This window comes from Acipenser ruthenus, chromosome 5, assembly GCF_902713425.1.
Source record: "Acipenser ruthenus chromosome 5, fAciRut3.2 maternal haplotype, whole genome shotgun sequence".
Taxonomy (NCBI): Eukaryota; Metazoa; Chordata; class Actinopteri; order Acipenseriformes; family Acipenseridae; genus Acipenser; species Acipenser ruthenus.
The window spans coordinates 36,602,585-36,624,950 of NC_081193.1; the positions used below are offsets into that span (position 1 = coordinate 36,602,585).

General features: G+C 36.4%; 1 protein-coding gene across 3 annotated transcripts in view; it reads right to left on the reverse strand.

The window, feature by feature from the left end:
* LOC117402192 (syntaxin-binding protein 5-like) overlaps positions 1–19,153 on the reverse strand; it is a 177,634-nt gene extending 158,481 nt beyond the window's left edge. For 2 of the 3 annotated variants that reach the window (XM_034003100.3, XM_034003099.3), the window contains exons 1-2: positions 18,517–19,152; positions 15,537–15,634 (exon numbers count right to left, since the gene is read on the reverse strand). In XM_034003100.3, coding sequence (XP_033858991.1) covers positions 15,537–15,634; positions 18,517–18,645 — 227 coding nt within the window. In that variant the 5' untranslated portion in view covers positions 18,646–19,152. Of the gene's footprint in view, positions 1–15,536; positions 15,635–18,516 lie in introns of all 3 variants that reach the window. The other variant, XM_059024116.1, reaches the window with a different exon arrangement.
* Positions 19,154–22,366: the final 3,213 nt, after the last annotated feature.

Below are 22,366 nucleotides of genomic sequence, written 5' to 3' on the forward strand. Positions count from 1 at the left end.
TGTGCTTCCAAAATGTACAGCTTCTAAATGGAATCTGCACTTTCACACTGATTTTTTGTACTGTAGATTACTGCACACACACCCAGCCGAATTCCAAAGGAAAGTACTCAAGCCTACACTATAGACTGGAAACCAGTCTGTGTGCAATCATAGTCAATACATACATGAAACCGTGCAAAAATTGTAAAAAAAAAAGAAAATAAAAAGCTTTTTCATTATTATCAGGGGTTTTAGTGCAGCATGCTGGTAAGTTAACAATGTGCACACTCGTAAGGCCAACACTATCATAACCTATTGTACTAGTGCAATTTCTTTCCCTATGTTTTTTAGTTAGGGGATACTTAAACCATTAATTTTCTGCACAAAGCATCCAATTAAAAAAAAAACTGTGAAACAAAAATTCAGTCTGTAATATTTGAATTCCGTAAAAGTAATGAACGACTGTCTCGTGGTTGGTTCATAATACCATGTACACTGTATACTTTGCAGGTTTCTGATTCAGAGATTGTAGTTTGTATCAAAGCTCTTCTGTTTGTTCAACATTTAATTTATTTTAAGATTAAATAGTTATCGGTAACATTATCAGGTGCCTAAAGTGTAAATACTCTTTTTGAACAGCTTATATTAGACACAGGGATGTGTTCAAGATCACATCATTATTGATTTTGTTTGAATGGACTCACTGAGTTTTGGAACAATGTGACCACATCGATTAATGTGTTTTAATTGGTAGAATACCAGTCATCATTAGCAGAAACGCACTCTGATCTCTGATGAGCACGAGTTACAGTATTTCGGATGTTGATCACATGCATTAGTTCACCTACCGTTGATCAAATTTGATTTGTCAGGCTTCACTGAAGACCATAAATCATTAGGCAAAATCGAATGGTTTGTACACATGAAGTAAAACAAAAATGTGAAAAGGATTGTATCATTGAACCAGAGGTTAAAATGGTTTATGAGATAATAGCACTAGTAGATACAGCAGGAGGGCAAGGTTGACAAACTCATATAAACTCATTTCAAGGGGATGCATAAAAAAGGTGTAAACTAGTAGCTTGCATTTAAATACTGATTGTTACAATATTTTGCGCTATTATTCATTGCCACCACTTAAAACTAATAATTTATCTCAAGGTCATTTAACAGATACCAAGGATCTTCAACATCTGCCAGCAGAAGATTTCTGACAGCAATGGTTCACCCACTCTGCACTAAAAATAAATGAGGGGGAGAATAAAGTTCCTTTTGCATTCTGTGTACAGTAATATGAATCATTTTTCACTTTTTGACAGCTCTAAGAAATGCAAAGGAGTTATGAACAGTGGTTAATTTAAATACCTGTACATTGGAACAAAATGTATGAACCTTAAAATCTCAGGAACAGAACAAATTATGATCCATAATTATATATTTAACAACAAATGCTATGAAACTCACATTGAACTTTTAGGGGGGAAAAAAAGGATATTTTATATAGATTATATATTTTGTCCAAAGTTGTAGATAAATATACCAATAGTGGTGTTATCCTTGTACGCCATAACCTACCTTTTATAAAATGCTGTTAAATGCCAAGTCTTATTCTATTAATTCAAAAGACATTTTGGGGTAGATGTACTAAAGTGTTGCGTCTGTCACAATCGTTGCAAACCACATGCAAACCAGTCGGAAGTGTAGCGTGAAGTGTACAAAACAACCAAAACGCTGTTAGCATCATTTTAACGAATGCTTTGCAGCCGCAATTCTCTAGTCTTAAATTAATATGTAATTCTGGTCGTTCCTGCAGAAATTTGCAAAAACAAGGTGGCGATAGTGCAAATGAGGGATCAAAAATATTGTAATGAGATGTACTAAAGCTGCTTGCAACTGCGACACTTACAATTGCATCAATTTGTTAAGAACATTTGAAAGCATGTTTTAAACAGTCACAATTGTTGCTGGCATTTCCCAGTTCGCTTTTTCTCGTGTTGCCAGTTGTACTCAATGTATTTTTGAGACGAACACCCAAGTACCTAATTTTCACTAAAGTCAGGGTGTACTTACAAGCCTTGAAAACAGACTGCACACATGTGTGACTAACCCCTCCAGCTCATTTTGAGCATCTGTATAGGAGCATGATCTATTGTATGTTAATTGTCTAGGCTACTAAGTAAACCAAGTTAAAAATAATAATCATTAAAATAAAATAAAAACAAACTAAAATCATTTAGTTTCAATTTAAAATAATCTTTTATTCGCATTGTACACCAATGTGTACAATGCAGCAGCATGATTTATTTTGTGTTACCAGTAGGCTAAAGTAAAAATAAGAGCGCTAGGTATTCATTTGATTTTACTACTGTACTGTACAGATTTATATTTTTACATAATGTAATGTGTAGCGTACCCAAAACACATTAGTGTTATTTCCGAGCATTGATTTATATTATATGCATTGTGCAGATGACGTTTACATTTAACAAAAACAATGTTATTTTGATTAATATACATGCACCCTTGCATGTATAGACGTTATCCTTTGGGCACTACTGCAGCAAACCATAACTCAACTGCCGCTATTTTATTTGAAAAAATGTCGCACAACTCTCGTTAGAGATCTCGCTAAGATGACGCAAATAATATTTTAATTAGTATATTGCAGCTCTCTTCATTAACATATTCTCTCAGTACATAGGCCAAAATGTGCACTTAGCAAATTTTTGTAACGAAAATGCAAATTGTGGTATGTTTGCGCTGCGACTGGCCCATCTTAGTACATCTACCCCTTAATAATTGCAGTGTAACACAGGTATTTGTTCCTCTCTCCTAGACAGTAAAATGTGTCAAGTACTGCCTTTACCCAGATCCAGAAAACCTGTAGAAAAAACAAACATACAGACATTCTATAGGGCCAGAACCTCTGTACTTACTATTCTGTGATGGTCATTATACTACATACTAGAAATGTTGTTTGCAGCCCGAATTACTAAAATTATTTTCTGGATCCATGATAGATGTAGTTGTAAGCAATAATTAAGTCATTTATTACAATGTGTTTTACAATTCGCATTCATCCCAGGTCTGTTAAAACCCAAAGAAAGTTCAGCCATGTATGGAGTATTGATTCTCTATACAGAAACTTCTAAAATATTTTGGAATGTTCTACAATATTATTATTCAAATGTCCATAATGTAGTAATGTAATTTAGTAATAGAGTTGTATAATGCATTCTGCTATGATATTTTTTGGGGGGTTATTTTCCTAAGTACTGTAAATTTACTAATGTACCAAGGCTAACACAAAACACATTTCTTTACCAAAAAAAGTAACATTGTGTAAAAAAATAACCATGCAAAGTTTCATCAAATTCAGAACATTACTCAAAATATAGAGTGATCGGATCAGAACAGTGCATACAGCCACCTCCACTTTGCAGTAAATTAACCCCCATTACATACTGTACTTATATTTAATTCCTCTAGAACGTCAACCATTTTCGCTTCTTATAGTAATCCATTCCAAATGACGATGCATTTCATTATAAAATGTACCGGCATTAAAGACCAAAGGGAAGATCTGTACAGACATTGACCTCAGGCCAGCATGAGATTTATAATAGGGTTTTAGTCAGCATCTAATAACTATTTCTCATATACATGTAACAGTGTTAAATGTAGTTTTTTAAGCACTTCATGCAGCCCTAACATAGTAGGTCACAAGGTTTTCCTGGGTACTGACATTTGTAAAGTAAAAGATTTTGTTTACCAGCCTGAATATGTACTGGTAAGAATCCTCTATTTGTAAATGTTGTTCTTCTTAAAATACAATGCATGCAAACATCCATAGGGTTGCGCTAAACTAGTATTATACTGGAGTATGCAAGTTAAAGAAAAAAAAAGCCTCTGTTTATGACTGAATCACTAAGGCTACAGCAACCAAGCTCTCAACGGCAAATCCTATTAAAACCACCATCAAAGCGAGAAATAAAATGCTTCGCTCCCAAGGTCAGTGATATAAAGTTAAGTATGCTTAAACTGGAACAAGACAGTATCAGAATTAAATGAAAAGCGAAAATACAAATAATTGTGAAATGATGCATAATTGGAGGTGCAGACCACAAACCAAAATCCAATAATGTGGACTTTCCTAGTAAAGGTGCTGTCTACAGGACACTTACCAAAGGACCTGTGGTCTATAATCAATTTATAAAAATATTTTTATTTTTATATAGCGCCTTTCATAGTGGACCACCATCACAAAGTGCTTTACAGAGGTAGGCTGTGAACTGTGCATTATATACAGAGTCACTTACAATAGGACACTGCTTTAACATCTTATCTGCAGGATGGAGCACAAGGAGATTAAGTGACTTGCTCAGGATCACACAGTGAGTCAGTCGGTGGTAGAGGGGGGATTTGAACCAGTAACCGTCAGGGGTGGGATTTGAACCAGTGACCTTCTGGGTACAAGCCCTGGACTTTAACAACTGGACCACACTGCCTCCTTAATTTGGGTGAAGAACTACAATTATTTATCTATTTTTTTTTTTAATTACACCAAGGGTTCAGAAAAAGCTGCTGCTTTGTCATAATTTCCAACAAATGCTCATTCAAAAGTTTCAATATACAAAAGTTTCAATATTCCCAATATACAGTCTTCAGCATCTCATTGCAGCTATGTATCGATCTGGAGCCAAAACCATCTGATCAAGTGTTTGACCTCCAAAACCAGAAAATCTCATGACCACTGGCACTAAAATTTTACATTAGACAATACCATTTATTAAACTTGACCAAGAGAATTATTTGATATAGCTGTATACTAAATTTGACCTTACCCAAACAGGGGCATGCAAGTCATCCCGCCCGACGCCCGGGACAAGATTTGTGTGAGGGACAAGTTTTACCTTTATACTTTGCCCATCGGACAAGTACTACAAATGAAAAATAAAAATAAAAAATTAAGAAAGAAAAGCATAACTAAACCTCAAAGCACAAATATATACAGAGTACACAAATGCACATATCCTTTGAATTCACAAACCCTCAGTCAGACACAGTAACAAACGTATTTAAATTAATGCAACAATACTATTAAAATTGCCTTTGCAGTAGGAGCCCAGTAAAGTTTGACCGCCAGCTCTAGGAAGAATATTTAACATAATAAAAATGACAAAAACCTTTAAACTATTTTATATGTAACGGTTTATTTTTTAAAAAGCTACTTAAAATCAGGTGGTTGGCGGTAGGTTTGTAAGGCTATAAATTTACTTAATCATTTGTAATACAACTATGAAATTACTCCATAGCATTGCTGTCTCCCACTGAAACACCCACAAAACTAAATGATTTATCTTTATCCAATGGCCATATAGGAAACCAAAACGTAGTAAACAAACCAATCCTTTAACCCTTCCGCTCCGGTGAACAATCTACCTGTTTGAGGTCTGACTGACAAAGTGACTTTCAGCTTGTGTATCAGGACAAATATCCACCGACAGTATACTGTATTATACCTTTCTAAACAGCTGAGAACCTGAAGATTATTAAGGGAATAACATTTTCACTCTATGATGGAATACAATGGCAAATCTGACTTCCTTCGTTACTGCAGTTCTTTGCCAAGTCCCAATCTGATCATGTGGTAATCTCGCATTACAGGCCTGGGGAGCCTGATCCAATAATGCCTGTGTATCTTTTTCATCAATACCATAAACATATAATAAACTAGGGAATAATAATCGAACCGATTAATCAACTAAAGAGTTGATTGCAGCTTTTTTTTTTTTTTTTTAATTATCGGGAGTTCTATTTTGTATATAAAATAAAATCAACCAATGGAAGATCTATATTTTCTCCTCGGCAATCCAATCATAAGTGAGCGGAGACGGGACATAAACAGTTGAAGGTCTTTAGTAGGTTTAACTAATGGGAGAGTCAAAGATCTGCCCCTTATTATACAGGTGTCCAATCATGAGTGAGCAGAGGCGAGACAATTGGGAGTTTAACTAATGGGAAAGTCAAATATTTATCCTGGTTTTACAGCTGTCCGATCATTAGTGAGCAGAGGCGGGACATAAATATGTTAGGCTAGGGTGTAAGTATAGCTAAACTTCATGCGATATTGCTTATTATAGCGACAGTTATGGAGAATAATATTGAGAACTTCGAAGAAATATTTCAAATTGCTTTTTACAATTTTTTTTTAAAAAATGTCACTGTAGTCGATTTGGTTACAAATCAATTTTCAAGAACTTTCTCAGAAAAAATTGAGGTGTACACCAGAAATACACAAAAGTACCAATTCTTCTTATGTGGAATTACTTTCTCTGATTTCTGACTACGACAGCATGTTAAGCAATCACTTGTCAATAGCCATAGTATTCTTGGGTACCTGTAACAAGATTCCGAACAGCATAATCTCTTTGTTTCTGCTAGATTCAGAAAGCCAAGGAAACTAAGTAAGTAGCTATGTAAACAACTGATGTTCTGTGAAAATGTGTTACATTTACTAACATAAAAATAATAATAAAAATGCTTTTAAAAAGACCAAATTCCCATTTGATGATGATTATTATTATTATTATTATTATTATTATTATTATTATTATTATTATTATTATTATTATTATTATGCAGGACAACCGCTATAATACCGTTACCTTTATTAAAAATGGGCATGGATTAATCTACCGATTAATCAACTAATGCCCTGTGACAGAGAGCAAATGAATCCAAGTCTGTGAGGGCGCTGTGTAACAGGAACAGTGTGCCTCGTACTGGATGATTGGGCAGTTCATTCCAGGGTCAGTCGGAAGCTGGCCATCCAGGAAGAGGGCGGAGTCATGGTACCAGAAGTCATGCCCTAGTCATGGATTGGAGGAGACGTGATTGAACTAACTATCGGAGGGGGCGTGACTAAGGGTATTTTAGGGGACGTGACGTCATAATCTGTTCCTTTTGATGTGGTTACTGAAAGGACCCGTTAAGGAAACCGAAGTAATTCATTATAGTGAGTGTTTTGTGTTTTGTTTGTTTGATGTGCTAACTGTTTGTCATTTATCTTATTATTTTTTTGTATTAATTTTAAATCAGTTGACAGCTCTAATAATAACTTACACACTATCACAAATCAAACTGTGGCCACACACCAGGACCTTTCAGCAGGACAATGATCCCAAGCACAAGGCCAAAGCAACATTGGAGTGGCTCAAGAACAAAAAGGTGAATGTCCTACAGTGGCCCAGTCAAAATCCTGATCTCAATCCCATTGAGAATCTGTGGCACTATTTGAAAATTGCAGTCCACAAGCGTCGTCCAACCAACCTGAACAACCTGGAGCAAATCTGCCAAGAAGAATGGGCCAAAATCACTCCGACACTGTGTGCAAAGCTGGTACATATTTACCCCTAAAGACTTAAAGCTGTTATTGCAGCGAAAGGTGTGGGGGTTGAATACTTATGCAAGCAAGATATTTCAGTTTTTTATTTTTCTTAAAAATATTTCCCAACATAAAACCAATGTCACCTTACAGTAATTGATTTTGAGTTTCAGTGTTTTAAAATAAAATATCAAACAGAACGAAATTTCAATGTACCATTTGTAATTCAGTAATATGAGAGAATTGGTCAGGGGTCTGAATACTTTTGCAAGGCACTATATATAGTTTTTAAAGTGTTACTGGCAATGTTACACAGCAATCCACAGCTCCTCGTGTATTACTGTGTTTTGTTTTTTCTCTTTTTTTGGAGGGGGGGGGGGGGGGGGGGGTGGGTCATAACCTTCAGATACAGACATCCAGCATTCTCACCAGCCATGCAACAAAAGACTTCTGGGAAATCAACTGCCATTCACTTTTTGCAACAATTAAAACAGTTATCTAAACAAAGGAACCTACAGCTAAGATAAATGGCTTCAGTATTTACTACTATGGGAAGGTGGAGAAATTGTTTGACTTTGCAATCACAGCTTTCAAAGCTGGTATACTCAATATGGATGACATGTTTTCAGGTTCCAGGGAAGCACAGATCAGGGCCACAGACAAAAAATGTCATGGACCTGTAGGTCTGGAAATGCAAGAACATCTGACCATTAATTTGGCCTTCTACTACCTGTGCACAGGTGCATTATTAACCAGGCAAAAACAGAGCAATATTTTCATGGATGCTAGGGTCCATTACTCTATGACCCCTAAGGCCGTGGAATAGTAACATGTCCCATCCTATTTAAGAACACAGACAAAATTAGACATACACTGAAAACATGTAGGCCTATGTCAGTAACATACAGTTCAGTACATATCCTCTGCCAAACAACACTTAGCTGGTGTCGGTACAAGTAAACGTGATTAACACCCACAGCACACAGAATAGCATCCCACAATAACTGTCAGTGCTTAGTGGTTACCAAAATGTAGTTTCCAAACAGCCCAGTTCAAATATCCGCATCGCAAAGAACACATGAGTTGTACAACAAATTAGGACCCTGCAGTAATACTGTAGAGTTCATGGTAGCCAGGAAGGCACTGAAGTCACCAGAATACCTACAAGGTCCTCAGTTGTTTTTTGTTTTAACAATACATTTGTGTAGTCTTAAAATACAGCACCTGCCAACCAAACGTATACTCTCAGACCTCAATCTAAGTCTGTGAAAGGTCTTGCCCAGCATGACTGAACCTGACCTGCAACAGAGAAATGGAGCTTTTATGCATTATGAACACATTCAAGGCCTTCAATTTGCATATCAAATTCATCATGAGAGGGACAATGCACTGAAATAAAAGTATGTAATACTTGTCACAGGCATTTCTCAATTTTTTGTTGTTGTACAAAAGTATACATATGTAAAAGCTTCCTATATCCCTTATTTTTATTACATTACTCCTTGAAACCATACAGTACAAGTGCAGCACTACTAAACAGTAGGCTTTACCTTCTACATTATATTACATATTAATTTACCACATTTTAATGACCATTATATATCACTGTACTCAAAGCAGGCAGCTCTCCCTGAAACGCTTCTCCATACCTAGAGAAAGATTTAAAAGATAATTCACCATGCATGCAATTTTTATTTTCACGATTATTATTTCAGTGTGCACTGTATTATTTTAAAGCCAACTATAGGCAAACTGCCCATTGTATTAGTTTGAGATATGAGTTAAACTCATTCACATCATCCCCCATAACTCAGTTCACTGACATTTTATTGTGGTTGCAAACTATAGCGCAGATGTCTGCATCCTCAGATAACCCTGTCTCAAACTTACAGTATATGCTAGCCTTGTAAAGACAGACTGATTTGTTTTTCACCCAGTTACAAGGCCAGCTCAATGACGTTTGATCTTGTGGTTGGAGAAGAGACAAGAATCTCACCTCCATTCCTCTTGCTGTCCTTATCCAGTAAAAACCATAAATGATCAAAATAAGGAACATCTGCCAGACATTGCATAATTCCATTACATTTCTTAAATTAATAACCAAGATTGAAAAAATGACACCAGCAAAGAGTCTAATGCCTATAATAAAAGTTGTTTCCCCCTTCAACTCATTAGTAACTTTCATTTGTCATCCAATGGTACAAAAATGGGAAAAAATAAAGTGATTAATAAACTTGTCCAATTTGTATCCCAGCTCTCAGTCATGGGCTGTCTTTGTAATTCAAAAGAATCAATTGTTTCAGGAATTTACTAAAAATATACTTTGGCAAAGCTGATCAAAGTAGCGACTCCATTATTTTGGCACTACCCCTACTAGAAAATGTGTTGAATACTGTAGCCTCAGCAGCAATGTCAGGTAGATCAGTTTTGTTTAGAATACTAAAAGCAGGCAATCAGTCCTATACAAACTGTACTGTAGCTGGATAATTCCATTTTCATACTAAATGTATTCCTATAATCCTCTCCAACTCATTTCCATGAATCTTTGTTTTGGTTGCCAGCCTCTTCTGATAACCGTGACTCAGCCTGACATTTCCTTCTAACAGGGTCTTAATGGCAAGCTATGTGCAGAAATGTTTCAGGGAGGAAGGCAGGATCAAGGAAAGGAAGGTAAGAAAGAAAGATAGAAAAAAAGAAATGTTATCAAAGACTTGGACAAGCGGCTTATTGAGTTTAAAGAAAAAAAAATGCACTGCAGAAGCAACTTTGAAATCCACAAACAAGCCGAGAGATCAATCAAAAAACAAAAAAACAAACACTGTGTCTTTGATGAGCAGGCCCAATGCCTAAACTGCACTAATTCTGTCAGCAACTCGAAACAAAAAAAAAAATGAATGTAAAGTGTGCTCCCAACATGATACTTAACAGTAACACAACATCAACCAGAAGCTAGTAAAGCAAAAACGTCCATCTGCTGACTAATTCACAATCAGGTAGGGAACTCTGCAACTGAAGTGCAAATACCAGAAATACTGAAAGCTGGTGTAATGTGCAAAACCTGATACTTGGTCTGTACTGTAACAGATTTTTTTTTTTTTAATATAATTTTTCTATGAATATCCAGCAGCCTGGAGACCATAAGACAATATATATATATATATATATATATATATATATATATATATATATATATATATATATATATTATATATATATATATATATATATATCTATATATATTATATATATATATATATATATATATCTTTAAAAATAGTATAATGGTTTTAAGCTATCTCACAAGTATCCCAAATGTTATCGGTTTACTGCCAATTCCAAAATACTGTTCTTCATGTAGCCCTGACCCCACTCCTTCTCCCTGAAAATACTTACTTGAAATACTAGCCTACTTCTCGTGTGGTGCGTCACAGTTATTTTGTAGCTAAGAATCATTTAAATCTATATCTTAAAAACGTAACATTTAGGCAAATGAAATTTCTCTTCTGAAGCATTGCATTTAAGGTAAAATAGTACAGGAAGTGGTTAGAATTTAAGTAATTACTTTATCATTTTCCATTGAATTCCAACAAAGCAATCATAATTTCATAATCACAAAACATATATATATATATTTTTTTGGAAGAATTATATTATTCCAACTCATAAACTGAAACTTATAAAGTGTTACCTGATAGGCTTATATTGTGTCAACATTTTCAGCATAAAAAAGCACTTAACATAAACTAAGGGTGCATGCACACCATATCCCATGCAAGCAAAATAACCTGTATTTGCTAAGGGCAAACAATGAGGCCACTCAGTGGACAAACAACATGATTTAAATGACTTAAGAAAACATGAAACTCTCAGAGAATAAAAATAAGTTAAACAAACAGATGCAAATGCATTGTATGTAAGTATGGCAGTTCTGATTAGCTGTGCATGCTGATATGCTATAATACAGTATATCAGGTGCCACGAGTAAACCTTATCAAAACAGGTGGGTCATGTTTTCAGCATGTTAAAGTCCATTTACACTAGACCATCGGCTAAATGTGAGCTATCTGGACCACTGGTACTCTGACTCCAAGGCTTGCTAATGCTCAGACCACTGCTTTAGGGCATCATTAACACACTTCTAAGCTTTCTTAAATGCTACTCTTTACTCAGTCCCGCCAGTAATTCTAACGTTGGATACTGTTTATGAAAGAGGTCTCTGCGTTCTCCAAGTAAAGAAAGGGTTACAAAAAAAAAGAGAGAGCGGGGTAAGCAGCAACACAGCAGTCCTGCAAATTGATGATGCTGTTGCTGCTTTGCTGAGCTTCCAGCATTACATAAACACAGATATGTATAACCTCAGGCACAGTCTGTATGCTAGAGCATACTCTGAGATGGTTAGCTCACAAGCAACTTGCAAATTGCTCCCGACCTGGAAAACAAAGCATTTCTTTCTTAAAACTCACTCAAAGCAACAGAAGCAATTTGTTTATTTCTAATTCAGTTGTAAAATCATCCTGCCTGATGAATCTGGGTGAAAAAGCAGGACTACATTTTGAGCCATCAATTCAGCTGCATTATGATAATGCTTTATATTTCATTCACTGCAGTATATAGGCCTACTATAGGTAACTCCCTACAAGGGTCTGTTTCACAAACATAAAGCATGGCTATGCAGGTCACTTGTACCACATACTGTTTCACACAAATGAACACAACAATTTCTTTTGTGTGCCTGTATCATCCATGTTTATTTTAGCTTAGAGAAAATACATTCTTACAGGAATAATCAATACTGTTTAAAGAATCGCTTAAACTGCTAGACATTTATCATTGCCTTAGAGGAAATGTCTGTACAGTACAAGTTATGGATGAACAAGCAAAAAAAAAAAAAAAGGGTGGGGCCAGGCATCTGTATAGTAACCTGAACTCTGGTGTTACATATTGTACAGATATTATGCTAAAACCTACTCACTTCAGCAGCAACACGGTGCTGTTAACTTCATTTTGTCATCAATGTCTTTCTATATTGAAACAGTAGGTCTCCGAGCAATGGCGACTTTTGATATGATATAAAAAATAAATATATATATATATATATATATATATATATATATATATATATATATATATATATATATATATATATATATATATATATATATATATGTATATATTGCTGGGACTAGAAATGGGTACATTTAAAACTATACTTTAAACTATATTAACTTAAGAAGCATATGGTAGACAAAGTACGAAAACCAACTGAACAAACATGAGGAGGATGAAATTTGGAAAAGCCCTAGACACTGCTCTACCAGATATTATATAAATTAGATCAATGGGAATTATATTTTCTTCCCATTTTAGCTTAAAGAAAAAACAAAATGGCAATAAAAAGCTGGGTATAAAAAGTATTCTGTATTCATAAACACCATACCTGTTCATTATAATCAATAGCTGCAGGTACTAATGTATAAAACTTTTATGGCTCATTTCACAGACCTCGATTAGGACTTATCTTTGACTTTGTTACTTAAGGCAACATAAGGTAGCACTAGATTAGTGCTGACCAGACGTTTTTACTTTACTTACTCTTACTAACGTACTTAACTGTTGAGACACCTAAATCCCTTCCTGTTGTCTGCGTCATTGAGCTATCACAAGTCATACATGAGGGGGCTAGATTCTCAAAGCTATTTACTCCAAATCATCATAGGCATGATATTTGTCTGATGGGGAAAAACACCATTTACAATTCTAAAACAAATAAGAAACAACCCAAGACTACTCACAAGCCCAAGTATTTCTGGTTTAGCAACTTTATTGGGTGTGTTATTGCTTTGTAAAAATATCACGCCAATGACCTTTTGGATTAAATACCTTTGAGAATTGCCCAGTGTTAATTCACAGGCTAGCAAGGGCTGCTAGCTGGTGAAATTCAGCTCTCAGGGTTCAATAATCCATGCAACATACACTATATATTGCATTCTTATACGTGGCCTAGAATAATTAAACTGCTGTTAACCTTCTCAACCTTGATTGAATCTATAACTAGGCTTGTTACTTTTCGATATTAAAATCGGTAAAGTGTAAATGAGTTTGATTGAAATAAATTTATATACGATAAACATCGGTAAAACCACTCACTGTTTTTTATTTTCTTACCAAAAATAATCATTTAGAAATCCTCTCGAGTTTCTGTCATTTTTATACTTGCTGTCTGTCCCACCTCCGTTCCGCTCTGAATGGCTGGGGGTCACTGTCAGTCATCTCAGTGGTCCACTAGTACTGTAGTTTCACCCTGTTCTGACAGATCTTGTTGACTGAAGCAGTGCTAGAATGATTTAATGTGTTTAAATGACTGTCAATCATCAAGACCTGCACCGACTGTGCACTTTCATTTGCCAGCTACAGCGTCTGTCATTCAAAGCGCCTACTTTGAAATTAGCGGACAAGATGTACGTAAGCTTTTGCTTTAGGTATACTGTTACAGTTACTAGTTTGATTTGAAAATGGGGCGCAAGAGAAAAACACTTAATGAATATTGAGCACAATACCAACCGACGGCTGAAGTCTCCGCGGCAGGACGAAGTGGGCCTGTCTCCCTTGCCTTCCAGTGACTCTGAGTCCAACTGTGCTGAAGCAGGAGAGGGGTGGAGCTCAGACTCCGAATAATAAGTGCAAGTTAGTTCTGTTCAACTATCTAATGTTTTGTTCTGTTTATATTATTGTTACTTGTAAATGTATGCTATAAAAGTCTGTGTAATACACTTTTATATGCTGTGTTCTCCACGGTTTATTTGAGTCAATTTTTAAATTTGTGTAGGATCTTTATCTTTACAAGGTATAGATCCGCTGTGACCAAACGTTATTTCAATTAGAATGTTGGTAACCATGGTTTTGTTGCATGTTGAATATGATAAAGGGGTTTCGCTAAATGAGACATTTCTCAATGGCATAAAAAGTCTGTGTTTTTTTAAAGCATAAAGGTCGATTTCCCCCATTCTCTGCTTGAATTGAAAAATAAAATCGAATAGTAGCAAGCCTATCTATAACCGAACGGTGCTGCTATTTGTGTGTTCTGTGGCACTCTCCATTTCACTGTATAGTGTCATTTTTACCAATCATTATGCAAAGGAAGACACTACAGAAGACAGCAGATTTGCTTAGCAGGGCATTTCTGATTTTTTGACTGAAATGTTGACAACTTAGGCACTGTCTGTAATCCTCTAAACCAGTAGTATTCAGTTCTGGCTGTCGAGAACCAATATTGTCCTAGTCTTTTTTAGAGCCTGCTTGGAGTACAAACCTGGACTGGAATAGATCTTGAGGGCCAGAATGGCGTACCACTGCTCTAAACCGTAAACAGTAAAGATTGTTTGGAAAATTCTGTATATATGGTATAGTTCATGAGCCATCATAATGAAAGAAAACCAAATCCAAAACATTCATTCATACCAAGACACTGCAGAAACAGAATGAGTCTGTTCTGCCTGTGCTTAATCTTTTTAAATTTTTAAATAAATAAATCATTTTAACTATTAGGCCTACAAGTTGTTCAGGTCACATGATACATTAACCGACTAATTATTTTGCTAGAGTACTGGAATAGTTTGGTCCACCTAAACAGTTTATCTTCACCCAGAACTGAGTTGTATTTATCAGAAGTCACAAAAAAAAATCTTAATTTCCCATTCACCTTCATTTTCTGTCCATTCCAAAACTCTTGCCAACACAGTGCAACACCACAAGACACCCTTTACTGTACAGTAAGATTAAAATATTACATTTTCCTATTAAATATGCAGACACAGTAACACTGTAGGGAAAGCCACATGGCACACCATCATACATTAACTCCAAATCAATGTATTCTTCCTTTAACAATGGGACTGCCACCAGTGAACACTCCCTGATCAAAAGCGACAGAGAGATGATCCTGCTCCTAATGGATATGTTTACATCACCATCATTTTGGATACTGGTATTTGGAACAATGTGGTTAAAGAATATTTCCTTAACTCAAATTCCCCCGCCCCTCAACAATACATGTGCATACCTGAAACAGGATGAGAGGGCCAGTGCTTCACATTTGAGGCAATGAAATGCATTTGTAATTTAGGTAAATCAAACACTGCTGTTACTGTATATTATTTAAAGGAAAGGATACAGCCTCAAAGATCCATTCTGGGTTCCAATGGCCAAGATTTTCTGCACAGGATCAAAAGCCATAGCGGAAGGCTGATAGGGGAATCCATGACGGACCGTCTGCAGATCCACGAATACCAACCACACAGCAGAAGGGCAACAAACATTAAAAAAAAAGAATTCTGGATTAAAAACAATACAATGTAACCATCTTTACATGTATACACATTTACAAAACAATACAGTATGTCTCACTTTAATCATCTCGACAAATGAAACAAACATATAAAGTCTTTCAGAAATAAAAGTTAGCAGGCATTTACCCTGACGGTATGAAATAATGATAAATCATAACTTCCTTCTTTGCCCACGTTTTTGTGATGTATGACAAGTTCTAATAGAATATATAGTCGATCTCTGTTACAATGTTAAAAATATAAAACTATAACAAAATGTGTTTTCCATATTTATATAGTGAAACCAATTATTATTGCAAATTAATATTGGTTCCTTTTGGCAATATATATATATATATATATAAGTTAATAAGGACATTGTGAAATCTGCAAGTAAATTCATAGCGTAGTTATAATTTGGTATATATTTGCAAGCACTTGCAGGCACCTGCTGTTGCGGCACTTTATATTATGGCACAGGTTGAATTGATACATTACTGTAATGTATCGGTGCGGTAGAAACATTGCGTGCCTACTTCATACTGCAGTCTGATCACATACATTTGAAACGTCTAATAAAAACGCACTTCCCTTCACACAGTAACTAAAAACTAACCTTAACTGTGTAGCTTTCCTTTTATCTCTAAATCGGGCTGTCTAATCTACTCATGCAAGGTCTCCCCCTTCCCCTGCCACTTCTCACTCGCTAGCTTTATGTTCATCTGCTTATTGCCACGATGAACTGTAATAAATAAATAAATAAATAAAATAACACGTCACAGATTGGCGATTCATATGTTCATACCGTGGTGATGTAATGTAATTTGCCCTTATATAACCAGGCATCTTTTATTTTGGGTTCACTCACACAACACCAACATAAAATGCAAGGTGCTGCTGCAAATAAATAATCACCGCGGACTCCAAACCACCGCCTCCCCTGAGTTGCCAGTTGCATCCAATTGCTACGATTACCGAAGGCCATGCTGCCATTTTATTCCTTATGTTTTTGTTAATATGGACAGTGTAACGTCTAACTGATTTTACGCAATTTAAATATGAGCGTTTGTAGAAATGTTTATCTTATTGAAAATGTAGCCAATCTATACTATAGAGGGCAAACCTAATTACAATAATGTAATGATATACTTTGCATTGGTATAAAAAATAAATAAATCCGTAGTTCACACACACACACAAATAGTGGCCAAATATCGGAAAACATTCTTCTTTTGTATACCGTATCGTATGAAATAACCCGAGTGGGTCTTAGGCTTACTGGATATCCCAAACCATTTCGCAAATATAGCCTACCCTCCAAACTCAAAAAGACCGACTTAATACAAGTAATGCCGTACATGCAACGCCTGTACAAACTACAAAGTGCAACACCCACTACGTGTGCAGTGTGTGTGTGTGTGTGTGTGTTTTTTTTTTGTTATACATGTTATATCTGTCAATCGAGATTAAAATTATAAATATTTGCGCGATCTTTTCAAAACACATGCCGTTTCCCCTATGGCTTTTTACAGGAACGTGTCAATATTTCATCCATAATACATTTCTAAAAGTGATGTGTTTAATTATTACACCAACCACCTTACTGAGCTGGAAACACAGTTGAATATAACTTTTAAATGTACTGCAATATACAAACAAGATACATTATATGTATATCAAAAATATCCTAATACAGCACTTTGAAAGATAAAAGTCATGACGACAAAGAGCAAGACACTCGGCTGGATTAAAATTGAAATCTCCAAATAAAAGACGCATTACAAATTTAAATGAGTGCTCGAAAACCATACAGATGCATTTGAATGTATTGTTCCTCCATAATCGTTGCAATTGACATGTGTACCTGTGAGATGCTGCTGACAAACACAACTACACACATCATGTCATGATTATGTATTTTTTAGTAGTTAATTATTCATTAGAATACAACTGCGTTTAACTGTCCAGGGGCCATTGCACGGCAAATGAAAAAGTAAAGCGTTTGGAAAGGAATAATAAAAAGTACTGCTTAGTAATTAATAAAACGCTCCCTGCTACAAATCCATGCAGGGTTCTGCGTATCTGTGTAAGAAACAGGCTATTTAGTCTCAGGTAGCAGTACAAAAAATATACATTTGTAGTCGAGTCCTCATTCACAAGTTGTCTTAACTTTTCACGGGGGCACTTAGTAATATTGACGGTGATCAATCACATAATCATGCACATTTAATTTGAAAGGCTTGTATTTGATAACATTATTGTTTAATGTGTTGTACTACAAGTCTGACCAATGGCAATATGTAAAGATTTCTGATATGTATTATTTTAATGTTACTGTAAATGACGTTGGTTTAAATATCACTGTATCCATTTCGCTACCATTACATTACAGTAAATAAATACACCGTGGCACGGCTTTCCGTGTTACATTTTCTACCACATGTAAGTATAAGCAATTTGGCATTTAATGAAATGCTAGGATTTGTTTTATGTGTTTGCTGTATTTAAATTGTAATTGTTGCATTTCAAATGGTTTCATAAATAATTTTCAGAGCTCCACTGTAAATTAATAAATGTATTTTGAATTGCAACAGGGATGCTGGCGTTAAATGTAAACGCAGTCGACAACAGTGAATTGCAGGGCAACACAGGTGTAAAATCTCATTGTTTTCCCTACATTTATTGCATAACATTTTGATTTTGTGGAATTCATGTTAGCGCTGAATAAAAATGACATGGTTATAAATGCACACAGATAAACACACACACTGTTTCTTTTTTATTTTTATTTTAACGCAACAGTATTGTAAAATGTCTGATTCCCACCTTGCAGAGCTGGAAGTGCTCGGACTGGAGGGTCTCGTGGATGTCATTCTCCCTGTTTCCAGGCTGAGAAGAAGAGGATGAAGCCGCCGACAGGCCGTCCAGCACCTTCCTGATGTTAAACTTCTTCATTGTTTCCCCAAAACACAAAGACGAGGATGAACCACAAAAATGAAATACGTACAAGGGGGGTGTGGGGGGGAAACAGACGCACACTCGCTCTTCTACAGTGTATCTGTAAATCTCACATGTCAGAGAGTGTTGTAACTGCAGGCTCCATGTCAAAATATATGGTCGTCCGTCACCTTTTTGCTGACCGTCGAATAAGTATTTTGCAATGAATCTTTATTTATTTATTTATTTATTTATTTATTTATTTTGCTATGAAATCCTTCGCCTCCCTCTCCGTTTCTGCTTCTGTCCTGACTCTTCCCTCAACTAACACGGAAACGCAGCTGCAGAGTGGAACGTGCGCATTCAGAGGAACACCCGGATGTTTAGCAGAGGCGATGGTGATGCTGCTACTGAGAGATGCTTGTTTCTTGCTTCTTGTTAGGACACCGTTAACGTCAGGCACTGCTTGATTGTACCTGGAGGGGAGTGGAGGGAAACAGCAGGGATAGACAAGGCTGTGTGGTCCAGTGGTTAAAGAAAAGGGCTTGTTACCAGGAGGTCCCCGATTCAAATCTCACCTCAGCCACTGACTTATTGTGTGACCCTGAGCAAGTCACTTAACCTCCTTGTGCTCCGTCTTTCGGGTGAGACGTAATTGTAAGTGACTCTGCAGCTGATGCATAGTTCACACACCCTAGTCTCTGTAAGTCGCCTTGGATAAAGGCGTCTGCTAAATAAACAAATAATAAAAGTACTGATGTCACTTCACTGGAAGTATGGCAAATCCCTTCCTCCCGAGAAAAAAAATATTATGCGTCATGGTTACCGATATGTTAACACATTGCTTTTGCTTCCTTTTGAAAATAAAATACTACAACTAGAATTGTAGAATACTACATCAGTGTCGTTATTGGAGATATAAATGAATGCTGACGTTCTCTACTACGTAGAATATTAAATTACTTTGTACTAAAATACAAATAGCTGGGTACACTAAGTCCAGTATATACAGCATATTGCCTCATAGTGCAAACACCTGCTGCAGGTGCATGTTCTCTTAAGCCATGGCCTTTTCAAAGCCTACAGCAAATAAGACCAAACGGATCTGATGAGTTACTCGGATACACACTGTGTGTATTTGGTTCTAATATTACTCCCACTCCCACGTTGTTCAGTGGCACTAGTCTTTTTTCATTAACTTCATATTATGGTATGTGGGATATTTGCGGGGGGGGGGGGGGGGGGGGGTCCATTGTTAATAGATAGAATGTGACAGTAGTGCAGTAGTTACACTCCTGAATATATAGACCAGAGGTGTCTTCCTTGGAAGCCAGTGTAAGGTGAATTCTAGTAGTAGCTTCTTCCTACATTATAATAGAAGCCAGCAGCATAACTGAAACAGACACCTTTATCAACAGTTTAACTTGCATTGTCTCTCCAAGGCAGTGGGAAAGATCAGTGGGAAAGGCATGTCTCTGCATATCAAGCTGTACCTGGCATGGGAATTAAAATAGGGGACTTCGCTATGAATCACAGTACACAATTGTTCATCTATACTCCCTGTCAATGTATAACTTGCATCTATGTATAACCAATATTGTTGTGGTTCCTATAATGAAATGATTTACAGTACATTGTAACAAAATGTTATGTTGGTTGTCATCGCTGTACTTAATATTTGGTGTAGCATGCTGAATAAAGTAAGCATAAAATAAAACAGGTAATCCAAATAAAATTACACAGTATATTGTACCTGTATAAGATGAAGCAGGCTGCTCCACTTTCTCTAAATAATGTTGAAGTTAATGAAATGTGCAGTCTTGTAATGTGTTTGTGCATACAATTTGACTTCCTCTTTGAAAGAAAAATCTTAAATAATAGCACAGGTATAATATTTGTCCAGACTCCGAGTGCCTTGATAAGTAAACAGGTGCAAAAGAAGGCAATACCGCTGTTCAGAAAACTAAGGTCTCGAAGGTATAGCTAAAGCTTGGTGATCAATAACTATTGAAATGTGGTGTTTGATAATACGATTTATCTGTATATTGATTAAGATTTCCATGTTGATTAAGTAAAATGCAGTACAGAATTTTAGGTAGATATGACTGCATCCTTTATATCAAACTGTCCTCTATGTTTTGGTCAGTTCTGGTCTGGGTATTCTGGTTCAGGAATGTCAGGGTTGTGTATTGATGTTTTAGTTGACAGACTCAGCGTTAGGCTCATGGCAGCAGAGCAGGCCTTGAAAGATGAGTGGTATAGAACCATAGCCCCTGAGGGGGAAGTGTACCAAAAAAAAAAATAAAGGACAAGGTGAGGCTTTATTCTTCCCTTTATCTCGTATCTATACCTGTTTTGTTAATTATCTAAAGTAGCTGCTGTGGACATTAAAAAAAAAACAACTGCAATTCATATTTAAGAGTGTGGCCACATTTTAGGAAGTTTCATTTAAAGGGGAACTAAATGCAAATGAATATATAACCATTTCAATAGAAAACATGTTAACTAAAGCTTCTGACGCATTTTCAGCCTCTCCTTTAGCAGTATATCGTATAAAAACCATTAAAACAAATTAACATTGAATGTACTGGAGCTCTCTTCCGTCTTGCTTTGTGTGACGTCCTGTCGTTGACTCGCTCTATAGTCACACATAGTATTTTATTGAGCGTGTGTCCCGTTCCTATGAAGCAATTGTTTTGTTATGGATGCCCTTTGTTGGTTTAAAGGCTTAGGCACACAAAAATACTTTTTGTTACTGTTTTTCCTTTTGTTATTTTTGCACCCGAACGCTTTACATTCAGACATAAATCACCCTGCCGGCGTTCACTGGTGTGAGTGTCTGTCAACGATATGATGTAACAGCGGTGCCAGAAAGGTTCCAATATGGCGGTGGCCTGCATTTCCAGCTGACCCAGAAAGCTGACAAAAAAACTGAAATACTGGCCAAACGCTTGACTTTTTAACAAAATTGGTGCAGCGAGACGCATTTGTTATGTATACAGAGCATTTAGAGAGCCTTGTTATTTTGAGTAAGATGCGGTTGTATTATTACAGAAACCCGATCCTCTGCGTTTGTTAATTCTATGTCTGTGGGAGGCCCCCCTCCTGTGCCTTTCATTGCTTTCATTTTTTTTTTGCCAGTTTCTCTTTAATACAGGCTTTCATCACATCATGATACCTTTTTTTATTATTATTTCTGCAGTATCTCTTGTAACGCCCGACACCGCATTCAACTTACTGGCAATTGTTTTCCATGCCATATTTATGCAGAGACGCAGGCTTGAGATTAATTGTAACTCAATTGAAAATTGCATTTTTTGAACTTGGCGCAAGACATTCGCATCACACACTGTGTTGCGTATGAATTTAGAATAAAACCAAACCTATACGAAACTGGGGCCCTAACTTCGGGACAGCTAGTTTGGTACTTTCTTGAGGATCACCCCCAGCTGCGGATTAAGTTAGTCCCAATTGCAACAAACAAATGAGTTGGGGATCAGCTGATCCTCAGGTTTAGTATGCAGCAGAGGATCAAGACTATCTCCAAACCTCAAGTGCGAGGTGCGCGCACAAAAACGATAGGTTAGGGATGTAACCCCGGTTCCCTGAAAGAGAAGATGACCGCCAAAACAATAGTTTGCTTGTCAGGTATTTGCTGAGCATTTTATATCAAAGCTGCCAATAGGCCCCTCCGTGGAGTGACATCCTCAGTCCCACCTCCCGAGGTAATAAATAGTCA